The sequence below is a fragment of the Belonocnema kinseyi genome, chromosome 9, assembly GCF_010883055.1.
Source record: "Belonocnema kinseyi isolate 2016_QV_RU_SX_M_011 chromosome 9, B_treatae_v1, whole genome shotgun sequence".
Taxonomy (NCBI): Eukaryota; Metazoa; Arthropoda; class Insecta; order Hymenoptera; family Cynipidae; genus Belonocnema; species Belonocnema kinseyi.
The window spans coordinates 81,085,229-81,102,347 of NC_046665.1; the positions used below are offsets into that span (position 1 = coordinate 81,085,229).

A 17,119-nucleotide genomic window follows, 5' to 3' on the forward strand; every position below is an offset into this window, starting at 1 on the left:
TTTCAGGATCGCCTGGCCTGTAGCAACCCTGTCACTATTATTTATTTATTATATTTTTTCCTTGGTGAAATGTATTAATTTGTTTAATTTTTTTATATACTCACTGTTAGTCCTATGAAAATGCAGGTTAAATGAAGACCAAATCTGTCAAAAGACCAGTCGTGAAAATCAATATCGGCTCCAATCACTCCTACCAATACTGGTTGCATCAAATGCCATATTATGTAGCCAGATTTTCTAAATGGCGTTAGCTGCACATGAGTGAATATTCAAAAAATTGCCATTATTTTACCATTTATACAAATTCTAAAAGCAGAGAGAGTTAATACTATTCGTAAAAAGTACATAAAAAGTATTAGACTTTATAAAATGTTATAAAAATTAAAAGTTTCCTTAAAATCATTATCCTTAAAATTATGAAAACACTCTTTTCTCTAAAGACTTACTATCTTCCTTCTATGATCGTAAATATTTGACGTCAGACAAAGATAAAATATAGAGTACTTACATCGAATGGTGCTGATATAATTCGCCATCCCGAGGATGCGACAAAAGACATAATAACTGATGCAAAAAATCCTCCGCCAGTTACGGATATTTTTGATACTACTAAAGCAAACATAAGAGAAGCCACAGCTAAAGAAACTAGTCTAAAATGGAGTGCATATTTCTGGAAAAAATCGAGATTGCTGTTACTAACATTTATCGGCACAGAGAAGCTTCGATGATTACGTTTCACACTGAACTAGGTTTTTGCCAGTATTTGTTTCAAATACACCTAACTCTCGCTTCCAGCAAAGTGTCGGGGGTTTCCTTCAAATTGCTTTAGACTGATTTCGGAGGGATCGAAGCGTAAAAATATAATTTTGTAACCAGTCTCGCCTGCTCACATGAGAAAGTGCGGGAACCAGCAGTTCTAGGAAGGCCGAGAATGGGGTGACAGAAAGCGAGAGTTTGGTGTAGTTTGAAGGATGCAAACGAAAAGCCTATATTTTCTGCATTCTTATGACCGTTTTAAATTTCGCACGAAAATAAAGCATCGAATTTTCCATACATCAGCTAAAGTCGTTGAAACGAATCTTGGCTTAAATAATCCCTAGAAGTACACTAGGGTGGTCCAAAAAACCGACTTTCGGATAGAGTGCATGCCATCCCCCCCCCCATTTTGTGGGATTCAGGTTTCTGGATTTAAACTCAGCTTGCGGGAGATATTAGGAATTTGTTGGTGAGTCTAATCAATCATTTCCATTATATTACTTTAAATTTTAATTAATTACTTTAAATTAACTAACAATTGTTTGAACAATTAATTTTTTTTTGAGCAATTTATTTTTATTTAAATAATTTTTCCCCCACTTATTGAAAGGTAGATTGTTTATGTTTGATTGGACAATTAATCATTTTTAGGGATAATTATCTTAGTTTCAAGCATTTAGTATTTGTTTAAACAATTTATTATTATTTAATTGTAACTTTTTCTTAAAAAGGGGTATAAAATTCCAGTTTTTTAAAAATTTAGTTAGCTTTGCTGCTTATTATTGAATATATACGTGATTTAGATACTAGTAACTTATTTTGTAATAAATTCTTATTTGTAAAATAAATTTTGTTTGTTCAAACAATTTTTTTCGCAAATAAATTTTTTAAATTTCGGATTTCCTGCAATTATTGTGAAAATTTGTCATTGTAAAGAGCAACATTTTTTGTCTAAACTATTATCGTATTTTTTAATTAAGTATTCAATTAAGTATATCGCTTATTGTTAAATATTTAAACGTCAAACAAATGCTGTAAATTACAAATATTTGTTCATAAAATGTTTTACATTGGTCATGAGAAGTTTATTTTTTTTAGTAAGACTTGATTCTATAAAAATTACAATCAATTTTGTCGTTCTGAAATTAGTTTTATAATTTGTTTCCTTTAAATCACCCTCGTAGACACACTCGCTTGTCCTCTGAAAGCTCAAAGTAAGTTTTTTGTTTGTTTATGTTGATCCTTTTAGTCTTTTAGTTAAAAAAAAATTTCAACAGGTATGATTTTGGACCACCCTAAAGTACACATACTAATGTTCAATATTGAACTTTCTGTATGAAATTAAAAAAAATTTTAATCTGGAAAAGGTTTTTAATAGAATAATTACATTATGGGGCCGCGCATAAAGTAAATAAAAACTTTGGAAGCGTAGATAAACGATTCTTCTAAGTTTTCTGGCACGGGGAAAGGGCTGCGTGATCAAAACCGTTTTTTAGGTAAGATATTTTTTAGTCTGAGTATCACTAAAAAAGGAAAGGTAAACAGACTTATTGTAAACATTTTTTCGTCAGCGCAATCTTACGCTCTCTGTAGCACCTATTGATAGCCCGGTAGGGGCTGCCGTGGAGTTCAATATATAAAGCACTGTTTATGCACTAACTCCATCTATTTGCTCTTGCCAGGCATCTATTTGCTCTCGCCTGTCCTTCTTCATTTCGAGTTTCACCCATGACTACCAAACGAAAGGCTCTTCTGCACATGCAAATTTTTAACAAACTTCCTACGTTGGGTCTCCAGGTGCATCGCCCAGTTAAGTTTGCTAGGATTACCCCGAGGGGCTAGTCACTGAGAAATCTCAAATTGCTGCGCGGGAAATCTTAGTAGAATTCTTTGAGGAACTCTGACCGACTCCATCCGGGCCCCGCCGAGTTTAGCCGAATTTGATTGCTCCTCCAGAGTCCAGATCTCGAGAAGTTTTGGAAATCTGGGCAAAAGCAGTCTCCAAGAAATCTTAACACTCTCTATGCGAAGTCTATTGATACTATCACATTCATAGTTTTAAGATTTCCAGATTTCCCAGTGAGTAGCCCGTCGGATTACTCCAATGTATTTAGCTGACTCTAAGATAATTAGCCTCTTACCACAGAATGAAAGGAAATGCATCAAGTTTCGACACTTTAAAATATCTAGGAAAAATGACTAGGCTGATCTACTCTGGATTTACCTAGAGCCCTGAGCTGTAGCACCAGAGTTCAACGAAGTGTCGCGTCGACTTTTTAAGAGCCATCAACGTTTTTAGATGAGCCCCCCCCCCCTGATTAGGATTACAGAGTCATCCGCGTGTCCTTGGCTATAATACCTTTTCCTTATTTAGTCCACGAAGGAAGTCGTCTACTATAAAACACCACAAAAGTGAAGACTACAAACCTCACTGCGGACATCCCCGCGGTGCTAGTCCTCTGACTAGGCCTTCACCTCATCTGGTTTTGAGTCGCTTCCAGCGTAACATGCTGCTTATGCAGCTGAGTAGCTGGTCTGGGACGCCACACCTTGAAGCCTCCCGACAGATGACTTCTAGAGGGGTATCGCGTATTTTCCCACAGCATATCCTCCTTGTTTGAACTGTCGCTTTAATTTGCCACGACAGCATGAAGCGCAGATTCAACCAAGCAGCACAGAGTTTCTACAATGCTAAACGCACCTCATTCCTGATATATCTTTTGACCAGTTTCTCTAGCATCTTCAGAATGAGAACGTTAAACCAATCGGCCTGTAATCTTTAGCAGCAGCGTAGCCCTTATTCCCATATTTTGGAATAAGGGCCACTATGCTGTCCTTACATGCCGATTGCATATGTTTAAGGACAATGCTTGTCCTAAGTAATTCCGTCAGTGAGGGACAAAGAAATCCATGTCCATCTGTAAGAGCATTTGGTGTAGCCCCGGTAATTCAAGGGGGCAGTAGGCCTTCTCCCTCTCCTGGCCCCAGCCTTCCTTTTTCGTTCGGTTTGAGTTTGCTGAAAACCTGATTAGTGGATTTCTATAAAGTGATTCAGCGGTTCATTTTCGTTTTCGGCAAACACGCCAACATCGAATCTTATGAGCCCGAGTCAAGCTTCTTGATTTTTTCCAGGATCTTGTAGAGCCTCGCTGTATTTGGCATGTTCTCTGATTAATAATCTACCTGTTTGTAAGCTCTTATGTTTGATTGTATTCATACCTAGCTGTTTTGTAGATGTTCAAGCCTAAAGGCAATTTAGTTCTGTTTGCCCTGTTGCATAAAGTTTATCTAGGTGCGTGTTTCACTATTTTGATGCATTTTTAGATTTAATTGCACTAGTAGGGCAATTGCTCTCATATGATGTAATCAGAGCCCCTAGCACAAAATCCACAGAGTGCACGAACTCATCTATAGTACCGTAGCTTGTGAGGAATTCCACGAACCTGCCTTTGAGTTTTTTTTTACGTGAGTCCCATAGTTTGTTCCTGGAGTTTCTCATCTTTAATACAGCTGGGTTTCCTAGGGCGAAAAGAAAATATATATATTTAGTTGTCCGACTAAGACTCCCATTATGAAATTTTCCACTATCTTGCTCCTCAGTTCTTCCGAGCTTAGAATAAATTATTAATTATTAAGTTATTAAATTAAACACTTTCCTCTTCTGTGGATGTTTGCGTTTCTCCAGAATGTATAGTGAGACTTTGCGTCCCAGCACAACAACAGAGGACTTCTATTTTTCTGACAGTTCTGAATTTGAGCGTAGACCTCTCTAGGAGGTGGCAGCGACTCGGCGTCGCCTGGGAAATACGTTGAGCCGATTTAAACACCTAGTCTGTCTCCACTTCTGCCCGTGAGTCTCACCTTAATAGCAGTAAGGTCCCTGGAACAAAGCTTAGGAATCCAAAACCCATCTACATCCTTGACAACTATGGATGCCCGTGGTGATTTTTTTTGCGTGGCTTCTTATATATTGGGCACAATTCTTCTAAGCAACGAATCTTTTCACTGAAAAACCAGGATTCTTTTATTACGGGAATACATGTCTGTACCACTACCACACTGCTATTTTCCGAGCTGCTGTTTGAGAGCCGCGCTATACGGACCCTCTTTTCCTGGGCACCGGTAAGGTTTTTCCCCTTTACAGAATGCCCAGTCTTCTTTTATTCGACCACGGAACCTTGGTTGTTGTAATTAATTTTACAGGCCTTTACAACTTTTACGACGGGTAAATGAGGGCCTCGAGTTGGAGCTCTCGTTATTTTTGGTTGTTTTGCCTTTGTCGACCATGATGGTCTTACGAGTCGTTCGGAAAATAAAGGACAGCCCCTGCAGAGCCCTGCTTGCAGAGGAAGGATCTCTACACTAAGGAATTCCACTTCTTATCTCCAAGTACTCCGTTAGGAGATTTCGTTGTAACTCCACCGTGTCCACCTCGGCTGACGGGGGTGCGCCGGGGATTTTAAGAATTTGGTAACCCTTTGGTAGCTCTTGATGCGGCGATCACATCATGGCTTAGGAGCATAAGAACTTGCGTCCTCGATGTTCAAGGGAGCTTTTATTACCTTGGAAGGATCTCTCCTTGGTTCAGGTCTCGCAGACTATAGTCGGTCAATTTCCCAGAGTTCGACTTCTTCAGATAGTTACTCCGATTAGACCCTAAAGCCCTCTCCCCAGTTATTAGGTCAGGTGATCCCTAGGGAGAGAACCGCTCACCCCCTTCTTATTCTTTTAAAGATGTTCTAAAATTAGGGATTGAATATACAGATAAATTTGGTTAAATAAATAAATCAATTTGAAACCTCAATGAACTTACTTTTTTTTAAAATTAGTTAATATCAATAAGAACACCAAGCTCTCGCTTTCAACCCAGTGTCGGGGGGTGTTTACAAAATAGCCTTGGTATAAATTCGTGGGCATCGAAATGTAAAAATTCAGGACCGTCTGAACCGTTTCCAGTTGGATTGCGTGCTATTGCGCGATATACTTGTTTCAGTACTCGCGAACTGTGGCACATAGTGGGACAAAATTGCGAAAAGCTGGCCAAAAGTATAAAATGTTTATAAAATAGGCCAAATTATGTTACTCGCGGGTTACTTTCACATTTTTGGGCTCGCTGATTACGAATTTGATGTCAAAAATCCGAACAATGGCGGAAACCATATGGCGGAACATGATGCTAAACAAATTTTGGATTTTACTTGAAATTGTTATATGAGAGTTTTCAGGGTCGCTGATTAGGAATCCGATGTCAAAAAAATAAAAAACAAAATGGCGGATCCAATATGGCGAAGCAGTGAATGACAAGTTTTCGGCTTTACAACTTACCATAACCACAGAGTGTTATCTTGAGACATCGAAAATATTTTAAGAAATACGCTCTCACGAAAATAATGGCAGTAATAAAAACTTTTTATTTTCGAGGGAGAAAAGCGCCCCACCAAAAATTTACCTCACACCTCATATATGTCGCGGGAAGGTGGGGGGGGGGGGGGGGGGTAAATAAAACATTTTAAATAAGAGCCAACATTTTTTATAGCAGATTCAGATTATCCATAAAAAAATACTAAAGTTTTTTGTTTTTATTTATTTTATTTTGGTTTTTAAGTTTTTGGCATTGGATTCGCAATCAGCGACCACAAAAATGTGAAAGTAACCCGTGAGTGAGTGAATTTAGCCCATTTAATGAATAGTTTATACTTTTAGCGAGCTTTTCGCGATTTCGTTCCACTGTGGCCCTTCCCAGACGACTATCGTAACCGCTCTCACCCTGCTTCCATGAGAAACTACTAAAATAACACTAAATTAATACTTTCTAAGTATTAATAAAGATCATTAATGTTTATTTAAACCATAATTATTCGGTCTAAAAATGATCAAAATTCGTATTTATTTATAGCAGGTTTGACAGTTTTTCGCCTGTTTCCCTCTTCCTTTCTTCTTGTTTTACACTTAAATGCAAACTTATAAATTAATAAAGCCAATGAGAAAATCCAAATAATTTTGGTTAAAACATCATTTAATAAATTTCTGGTTCAGAATTCACTTTTTTGGTTAAAAATTTGTTTATTTTCTCGAAAGTTCAGCTGTTTTTATGAAAATTCGTCTATTTGTCTTGAAAACTCAACAATTTCATTAATTTTGTTTTCCTTTTTGGTTTAGAGATTCATTTCTTTTTGTAGAAATTATCCTTGTTTGGTTGATAATATTATTGTCCAGCTAAATAATAATCTCTTTCAGTTGAAAATTAACTTTTTTTCTTGTAAGTATTTGTTCAAATCACGTGTTTCTTTTTGTTCAAAATAAATTAATTTTGTTACAAATTCGTCTTTTTTGTATAAAAGTAGTAGCGTATTCGTTTATTCTGCACTGGTGCACTCCGATCTGCACCGAAGCAGGTCGGAGTGAGAAGGAAGAAGTAAGAAGGATGAAGTAAGAAAAAGTAACCATGAGCTATCGCAGTGCTCTTAGAGTACACCAGTGCAGGATAAACGAATGCGCTATAAGCTTCTTACATAAAAACTTAACTTAATTCTACTCTTTGGTTGACACATGAACTACTATCTGAAAAATTGATCATTTTGGTTGAAGATTCATAATTTAATATTTAAAAATTCTTCTTTTCGATTGAATATTAAATTGAATATTATCAGATCGAAAATTTGTCATAATTCAACTAAAGTGAAACTCTTCTATAGCCTCGCATTCGGGGCTGACGGTGGGTGGCAAATAACGCATTATATCCTGCTCTACTTTTGTTTGTTCACGCCTGACTGCTCGCCTGAGTGACAGCCGAAAATCCCGCGCACCTCGCGCAGCACCTGTTACACCTACATGCGGAGCGGCGTCAATTCTCGGATAGGCTATTGGCGGGAGGGCTATTGCAGATTTTCACTGTATTTGGTAGACTGCATTTGTTGAAAATATGTCTTTTTTGTCAAAAATTAATCTTCTTGGTAGAAAATTCAACTATTTGGTTAAAAATATATTTTATTGAAAATTCGTCCCTTTTGGTAGAAAATTATTCTTCTCGGTAGAAAATTGTGCTATTAGATTCAAAATACATGTTTTTGTGTGGAATTGCTTTTTTAATAGAAAACTATGTTTTTAGTGTATAGTTAAGCTCTTTGGTTGCAAATTCAAATATTCTGTAGAAAGATTGTCTTTTTGTCTTCAATGCTTAACATTCTGGTTGAAATATATTTTTTGTAACGCATGCACGAAATGTTCGCTTTTCGAGGCATGTATTGCGTGTGGTAAGTGACCAATTCCAACTCAGTGGTAAAAAGCAGTTATAAAAAGACTTTTTCTAGCTGCTGCGCGTGAGTATTTCGATTTAAAATTTCTTTCCGTGACTGCCGAAATTAGAACCTCACTGGTTTATAATTTGATGCTTGAGAGACTGGTTTTTATTGGTGCCGATCATGACCCACTTGTAGTTCCTCAAACCGGTTACGAGGATGAGGCTGCTGTGAGATTGCTCTGCCGAGGTGTAAGTTGCGGTCGGTCATCAGGAATCCAGCCCCTTCGGGTCTTGATCAGGAAGTGCGCGGTGGCTGCAGAGGTCGGAATCTGCAGTGCTCTTGGCGAGTCCGGTCCGTCCGTGCATTCCGGGACCGGATAAACGAAGGCTGGGCCTCCGGACACTGGGGTAGGACTTCGGTCCGAGGATATAGCCGTTCCCAGTTTTTTAGGCCCGCCGTTCCACGCTCGAAGCGCTGGAACAATATTTATGGCAAACCAACAAAAAGTAACGATAAGAGAAGAATTTTTGATGATCTCTAGACAGGAGGAAGCGACAAGTGCGAAAATGAACACGGACGCACTGCAAAGGATGGAGAATGCAATTGTACAACTTCGTATATGCCTGGACAACATGACTAGTTATGTGACCAGCAGAAAAAATATGGATACCAAAATCAAGGAAAACTTGGAGCCGGCTCAAAAGGCGATGCAAAGCCTTACCGGAGTCTTTACAGAGGTGAGCAAGGACGCGAGCGCGCTCCTACCACCGAAAGAAAACCAGACCGCTAACGAACCTGCTTTTGTTGCCCAGGGTTCCGTAAGGGACCGGAGCTCCGCTGTGAGGATGCCGGTCTCCAAGACAAAGAGAGAGACCGGCCACAAACGCGCCGAGTCCTAACAGCGGAGAATCGCTAAGACCAACTAAGAAGCCGCAGGTGGAAGGCTCTACCAAAGAATGGGTGGACGTGGTTGAAAGAAAGAAAAAAGGGAGTTAAAGTCTCAAGCCGACAGCGCAGAAGCCAGCAAAAGCGACATCAAAACAAAAACGCGGCAAAGATCACGCCTGGAGGCTGTCATAATCCGGCCTGTAGAAGAGCGTAGTTTCGCGCAGGTGCTAAGTAACATCAGAAAGCTAGTAAATCTCTAGGCTATGGGTGTGGACATTAAGGCCATCCGGAAAACACTTGAGGGGAAAGTTTTGTTGGAACTTGGTAAATCAACCACTGCAAAAAACGAATCAAAATTTGGCGAAGCCTTACAAGGCGCAATAAAGGAGACCGGAGTTGTCCGCCAACTGATACTGCAGACGCAACTCCAAATATTTGATCTCGACATCGCTACAACTGCTGATGAAGTGCAGAAGGCCCTTCAGTCTGCCTTGGAATGCGAAATGAGCGACAAGATGATTGTCAATATGACAAAGAAGGACTCCAGGGGGAGCTTGATAGCCTTCGTTCAGCTCAAGGAATTATATGCTAAAATGCTTTTGCAGCTTGGGCATCTAAAAGTTGGCTGGGTTCGATGTAGAATTAGCGTGAAAGTGTGGGCGGTGTGCTGCTTCCGCTGCTTTGAGTAGGGGCATACAGCAGTGGAGTGTAAAGGGGTGGACAGGAGTCGACTGTGCTGGAAGTGTGGCACAGAGAATCACAGAGCACTCTGCATGCTTGACGTTATCAGGAAGCTCTTTGAAATCTTGCTACGTGTCAGACTAAGAGCGGCAGTACAGACAGCAGTAGGATAAGCTGAAAACCAGCAAGGTTTTCGGGAGGGCCGATCAATGATGGGAGCAATTAGGGAGGCTCTACAAGAGGTGGAATAAGCCTGGGCGGGAAGCTATTGGCCCAAGAAGGTCTGTTTTATGGTCACCTTCTACGTCAAGAATGCATTCAACTCTGTGAAATGAGTTGACATTCTTGGCGTCCTTAAGAGGCGGTTTGAAGTTCCAGTGTACCTTCTGCGCATAATACGTGACTACCTTAATGATAGGCAGCTCATCTATGAAACGACAGAGGGAAAACGCAGCTCATAGGTCACAGCAGGAGTCGCAGCAGGAGTCGCAGCAGGAGTCGTTTATGATGAGGCTTACCCGTTGGAGCCAAGCTAATCGGTTTCGCCGATGACTTGGCGGCAATGATTAAGGCTCGGAACGAAGAGGAGGCCAGGCTTCTTGTGAAAGAGGTCTCAAGAGGGTAGCTGACTGGCTAAAAAGTCATGGTCTCCAACTTGCCAACAAGAAGACAGAGGTGGTGGTTCTCACTATACAAAGGTACTTGAAGAAACCATTCACAGCGAACATCCTCGGCCACGACGTTGAAGCTGTGAATGTGTTGAAGTACCTAGGTACTAGGTACCTAGGCTGTCAAGGCTTATACCGAACCTCGCTAACCCCAAAAGCTGTAAAAGGAGGATTTTATTGAGCGTGGCGAACTCAGTAATGCTCTACGGTGCAGAGATCTGGGCGGATGCCCTTAGCTACGAATGTGATAAGAAAAAACGTTTGGCAGCACAGAGGAAAGGAGCCTTTAGAGTGGTATGTGCGTATAGATCCGTATCCGGTCCGGCGGTGTTGGTCAAAGCGGGACGTAACCCCATTGACCTTCTTGGCGCCGAGAGGAACAGGGTATACGAGGCCAAAAGGAAGAGCACCGACAAAACCATCGCGACCCAAGAGAGGCAACAAACGCTTCTGAAATGGGAGGAGCGGTGGCAAGCAGAGAACATGCGTAGGTGGACCGCCAGGATAATAGGCGAAGTGAAACCGTGGTTCAACAGGGGACATGGGGATGTGAATTATCACATCATCCACTTCCTTTCTGGTCACGGCCACTTCAACACCTATTTATTCTGCCGGAAAGGGAAACCTAGCCCTAACTGCGACTCCTGCCCAAATGAGGTAAATGATGCAGAGCACACGTTTGTTAGGTGCACCAGATGGGCAGCTGAAAGGCGTGTCCTGGGAGGAGAGATCGGCGTTAATGTGACGCCAGACAACGTTGGAGCGCTGTTGATCAGCTCTCAGATAAAATGGGATACCCTCGCCCAGTATTTTAAGAAGGTTCTGAGACAGAAAAAAAGAGAAGAGCAGCTCAGGGAGAGAGAGGCTCAGTAGTGCAGGAGACTACCTCACAGGTTCGAAGGCCGGTGAACCCGAGAAGAGACCATTGTCTCTTTTGACGAGAACGACGCGCAACCTAGCTGAGGCTGGTTGAATGAAGACTAAGTGAACTTGGAGAACGCCAAGCAGACGAAAGAATGCAGGTAACCAAAGCACGGCTCAGTAGCCTAGAACCTATGACTCTGAAGTAATGCGATAAACGGTTCTGGAGTTCTAGGTTAGCAGGAAAAGGAGTTAAAGTTTATTGGGTACGAGCCGTTTGGTAAGTCTCACACTCACCTTCGTTCCTTGTGGACTGTGCGCCCATGTGGGAATCTCACGTGTATGTATATTATGTAAATATGCGTGATGTACGCATATTGGACGCGCAGTCCCCAAAGTTCGAATGTGGTTAGTGCATGAGCATTTTCCGTTTTTACTCCTTTAACAAACAAACAAAAAATATATATAAGTTACCATAAATTCCCGAAAGCTTACAAAAATTTTGAAAATTTTTGGACACCTAACATTTTCGGCAATTTAGACATTTTCCATAAATTTCCGGAAATTTAGCCCTTTTTCATAAATTTCCGTGAATTTTGGAAATCTTTGTATTTCTTCTAAACACGTATAGATACCTTAAATTTCTGGAAAGTTTGCGTGATTTACAAATTATCCGAAAATTTCCGGGAATGTTCGGTAACTTTTGGCCATTTCACCATAAATTTTCCAAAATTTCCGAAACTTTTTTATTTTCGTTTCTCAAAGCAAGAATTTCCTACATTTTTACAAAAAATCTACTTTTTTATAAATAATTTTTTCACTCAAAGTATGGAAAAGCTGAAATTTTTTACATAACAATTTTTCACGTTTTCATAACCGATTAGGTAAACTTTATATTGTCTTAAATGAATGTTTAGGGACTCATAGAATACAAATAATTTTCTCATTAGTCAATTTATTTGCTATAAACAAATTTTATGAACAAATTAGCAAATAGTCTTATTATCGGTATAAAAAATTTTCTGTTTACTAAAAGTGCTTCATATTAATGTAGGAATGAAATATAATCATAAGAACATTTTAAGGTTTATAATAACCATTGTTATAAACAATTCTTATGGCAAAATATTAAAATTTCAGATGCAAAAATAAAAAAATTTCTGTGCGAAATGCCAAAATTTTGAATTTGTTTATCTAATTTGTTTATAAAACTTTAAATTGTTAGATTTCATCAAAAATTATTAAATATTTATCATTTTAAGAAATATCTGAAGTCGTCCTGACGATTGAAGGAAATTATAATTTTAAAAAATCTGAAATTTTAATATTTTGCCACAAGAATTGTTTATAACAATGGTTATCATAAATTTTTAAATTATTTTTTCAGTTATATATCATTCCTACATTAATATGAAGCACTTTTAGTAAACAGAATTTTTGTTACCGATAATAAGACTTTGCTAATTTGTTCATAAAATTGGTTTATAACAAATAAATGGACTAATGAGCAAATTATTTGTATTCTTTGTGTCCCTAAACATTCATTTAAGACGATATAAAGTTTACCATATCAGTTATTAAAGCGTAAAAAATTTCAGTTTTTCCATACTTTGAGTGAAAAAATTATTAAGAAACAAGTAGAAGAGACAAAATTTCAGAGCGTCAAGCTCTTCAGAATTCAATGAACTTTAATTTTTAAAAAATAATTAAAAATCGGACCAAAATTGAAGGCTCTGGACATTTTTGAACGAAAAATGTGCATTTCCTCCCACTGTGCGGTACTCGTCACATCGAAATCCTCAGAGGAATGTAGTCCCCACTCCTAAACTTCTCCACTGACCGTGATAGGTAGGCGCACGGGCGTAAAAACGCGGCAGACTCCACGCGACGGAAGTCATTGCTGTATGCATGAACATTGGCCGGCTTGTAACGGCAACTGAAATGTTAGGGCCTTGTACATTATACGTCACTACCAGAAGCTGTAGCTAGATTTGTTTCTGCAACCTGCCTGATCGAAAGTGGAGACCCGGTTCGTCCCGATCTGACGAGTCCTACTGTACTTGATTGAAAATTAAATGACTTTGTTAATTCCTAAGAAACAATAAGATTTTATAAAACCTCCGTTCCCCAAAATCGTCTTACGTTATTTTTTGATGATCTCTAAATAAATTCACGACAAAAATTTACTAAAATGAAGGGGGTTACTTCGTTCCAAATTAAAAAAAAAAGTTACGTAATTCATGCACAGCCCCTATAGATTATAAGATATTACGTACGTGATTCCGGTGTGGAAAAAATATGAAGATCGTGCCTAAAAAAGTTCCGGCGATAAAGCTGAGAATAAAATCTCTTATTCCTCCTGGGATATAAGACCACCATTCTGTTCTGAGTTCGTCTAGAAGAGGATATTCAATTTTAAAGATTATTATTAAATTCCTACTATTATCGGTTTTACTTCAATCTTAGAAATCATGAGAAGGTTAATTGACTTCAAGATTTATTACCGCGGTCTTATTATCGATAATAATGAATGTTATTACTTTATTTTTCAATCATGTTTTTTTTTCAGAGAATCGCTGATTTGCCTTTTAATTTCCTAATTATACTTTTTTTGTAATTCAATTATCTTCTCTGAAAATCCAAAAAATACGAAAGGTAAAATATGCACAAACCATGGCTAAACACAGTAGAAAAACAAAATGAATAAATTGCGACAATGTGTACGTCATCAATGGAAGATGCTGTACAAAGCAGTGTAGCTATTCCTTTATCCTCACCATATCCTTGTTCAGCTAGAGCCAGTATGCAATTGACTGTTACTACTGGAGACATACAGGCAACTATAGTGCTAAAAATTCAAGAAATTACCAAACAGATTTAATTTAAAAAATTTAGAAACTTATTCAAAGTTTAAAATTGTAGAGTTCTGATTCCTCAATTCTGAGATCGGTGATAATTTCAAAGGCTTAAATTTTGAACTGTTAAATCTTCAGTGCCAGGGTTCCGTATATTACATATAAATTACTGTGATATATATGTAAAGTACGCCCCACTTTCTGCTAACTTGGAGATTTCTTCGTGAATTACCCATGTAAATTACATATCAGGCTGGGTCTTTTATCCATTTTTTTGGATGGAATTCTAATACTCGCCAAAAATATGGGCGTCGAATATTTAATTTCTTCTGCTTCAATTAAAAAATTAACATGCTATTATTTTGCTTTGATGGAAAAAATTGTTCGTATGAGTTCCAAAATCGCGAAAAAAATGTCGAAGCCTCAAAATTTCCATTTTTGCACAAAGCAAAATAATAGCATGTTTCTTTGATTGAAGATCAAGATATTTTAAGTGCGACATATTCAAATTATTTCCAAAAAATTGTGCATTTAACTCAACGCAAAAGAACACGTTTTTTATATAAAAAATTCCAAATTAAACAAAAACTTTTCTATTTATAATTTTATCTTGCTTTTGAATAGAAAAACATTACATTCAAAAATTTTTATACAATTTTTAAGACTATAGGAATTTTTTTTGAATTTTCAAATCCAAGAAGCAAACGGGAAATATTGTCAGGCTCAAAAAGAATTTTACTCGTAAAATTTCGTTATGGGAGGACCACTTTTGGCGGGTATTAAAATTCCATCCAAAAAAAAAGAAATGGTTAGATGAGCCACCGCCCTATTACGTGCCGAACTATATCGGTGCCATGTTTTGTACTTAAATAACTTCCTAGCCTTACAGAACTATTTATATTGTACAATATTCGAGGTTGGAATTTTAAATTACTAAATTTCAAATTATCCTATTTTATTGGTTCTTGATTAATCTGCTACTTGGATTCTTTCAAATATTTAATTTTATCATATAATTTTTTTAATCTCCCAGTTTAAAAATGTATGACAAATATCTAGATATTGAACTTAAAATTGTTCAATTTCGAGCTTTTGAAATTTAAATGGTTAATTTGAGCGCTTTAATTTACCAACTGCCTTGTTTTTAAAGTTTACATAAAAATTAAAATTGTTTTGTTTTGAACTTTTAATTTTTTTCAATATTTTGAATACTATTTCATAGGACATCTTTAATTTTAATTTTCTCTACTTGGAACATTTTCTCCTTTAAATCAATCATTTTGAATCATTAATTTAAAGATCGTTACATTTTATCCTCTGTTAATTTATACTTGTCCAATATGGAATGCTTAAATGTTGAATAATACATTTTCGGCTTTCAATATGAAATTTTTCTATTATTATTTTTAAAGCTTTAACTTAAAGTTCTTCATTCTGAAATCCCGAATATTTTGAAATTTCTAACTTTGAAGAACCTAAAAATTAAGTACCATTAAATTCCAGCAAAAAAAAAATTTGCATCTATAGAATAGTTTAAAATTATAATCGTTCAATTTAGTGTCTTTAAAATATGTTGTGCTTTCGATTTTAAATTGTTAAATTGTGTCATACTGTAAATACAAAGTATATTGTTATATTTTAGTCCTGAATTTGCCAAATTTGAACTTCTTTAGTTTCAAAACCTTTAATTTTTAGTTTATCTGTCTGATTTTAATTTCTATACATTTTTAACAATGCTGGATCACAAAATACTAAACTTCTTTTTTAAAACACTAATATATTTACGGACCCAGTGAGAAAAGCCCAGTTCCAAGGATATCCCAGCAAATATTTTGCACACACACTAACACTTAGCATTTCCATCGAACAGGGAACCAGAGCTAAAGCCATTACAAAAACAGGATGTTCTCTCAGGGGAGATGTCGTTAGTTGTAATCCAATTCGAAGAGTGATAAAAGCCATGCAAAAAAGCCTAATCTTGGAAGTGACCCTGAAACCAAGTTCTTCCTGAATATTGAATAAATGTGTATTACGAATAATAATCCCAGCTAAGAGCATTCCGAACACAGGTGGTAGTTGTAAGTAGGGGATATAAGTCAGTGTCCATCCAAGAAAATATGAAGATACAATTATGACGAATAGTCCAAATATACTTCCTCCTGGCAGCACAGGAGGGCCAATTAAACAGTAGAGAAGCAGATACGTTACTGCTGTTATAATGATGCAAGTGATGAGCCAAAATAAATCTGCCCACGTGATCTGTAGTTGAGCACATTTTAAAATTGGCTGGGTTACAATTATTTCACGAAGAAAGGGACAACAACATGTTATTCTATGACAACATGTTTCATCTGAATTTTCCAATTCGATAGGTCTGAAAAATATAAATTTGATAAAAACTTTATCTTATTAAATCAATAATTAATATTTCCATACCTGCGTTTGTTAAACAATCCTATTTCAAATATGACAGTTAACAAAAGAATGGATTAAAAGTTCAAACCACTGCCAAATTCAGTATCATAGTAAATCATAATGTAATTATAAACTTTTAATCAACTCTTCTGTTAATTGTAAAAGTTGAGGTAGTACTGTAATGCATTTAATAATTAGTGATTACTCTTCCGGTTCTACAACTGGAACCTCAACATTGTTACGCGTGGTGATAACCTTATCTTCCTTTTTTCCAAGGAAGTTCATCAAATATTTTTTTTCTAATCAGAAATAGACTTTGGATTTTAATTTACTACGATATTGGATGATTTCAGCAATATTTGTTTAAACTGTGTGAACTGATTGCTTGATGGATTAGAAGTAAATAATAGAAATGAAAATGCACTCTGTCAAATTCGTGAATTCTGAAATGTTCTGAAATTGATTCAGTGTCACGAAGTTGGATGCATTTTGTTAATTAGAGTGTGTTCAGGTATCGGATTGCATATCGATATACTAAAATAACTGTGTTCACTCGACTCGAAACTAATTACGGATCGTAAACGAAGTGGAAGGGACGTCTATACGCCTATCAACGTTTTAAAACAAAAATGTAGTTCAGGTGAATTCGGGACACTGCGGTACTACCCTATATAACTCAATAAAGAAGATGGGAGATATATCGTTAAGAATTTTACAACCAGGTTTTCAAAGTTTATGGTCAATTTTCTACGGT

General features: G+C 37.2%; 1 protein-coding gene across 2 annotated transcripts in view; it reads right to left on the bottom strand.

Moving 5' to 3' along the window:
* LOC117179962 (sodium/hydrogen exchanger 9B1-like) overlaps positions 1-16,816 on the bottom strand; it is a 22,083-nt gene extending 5,267 nt beyond the window's left edge. Inside the window, exons 1-7 of one of the 2 annotated variants that reach the window (XM_033372219.1) lie at positions 16,571-16,816; positions 16,016-16,324; positions 15,740-15,940; positions 13,768-13,943; positions 13,372-13,490; positions 509-670; positions 105-251 (exon numbers count right to left, since the gene is read on the bottom strand). In XM_033372219.1, coding sequence (XP_033228110.1) covers positions 105-251; positions 509-670; positions 13,372-13,490; positions 13,768-13,943; positions 15,740-15,940; positions 16,016-16,324; positions 16,571-16,650 — 1,194 coding nt within the window. In that variant the 5' untranslated portion in view covers positions 16,651-16,816. Of the gene's footprint in view, positions 1-104; positions 252-508; positions 671-13,371; positions 13,491-13,767; positions 13,944-15,739; positions 16,325-16,570 lie in introns of both variants that reach the window. The other variant, XM_033372218.1, reaches the window with a different exon arrangement.
* Positions 16,817-17,119: the final 303 nt, after the last annotated feature.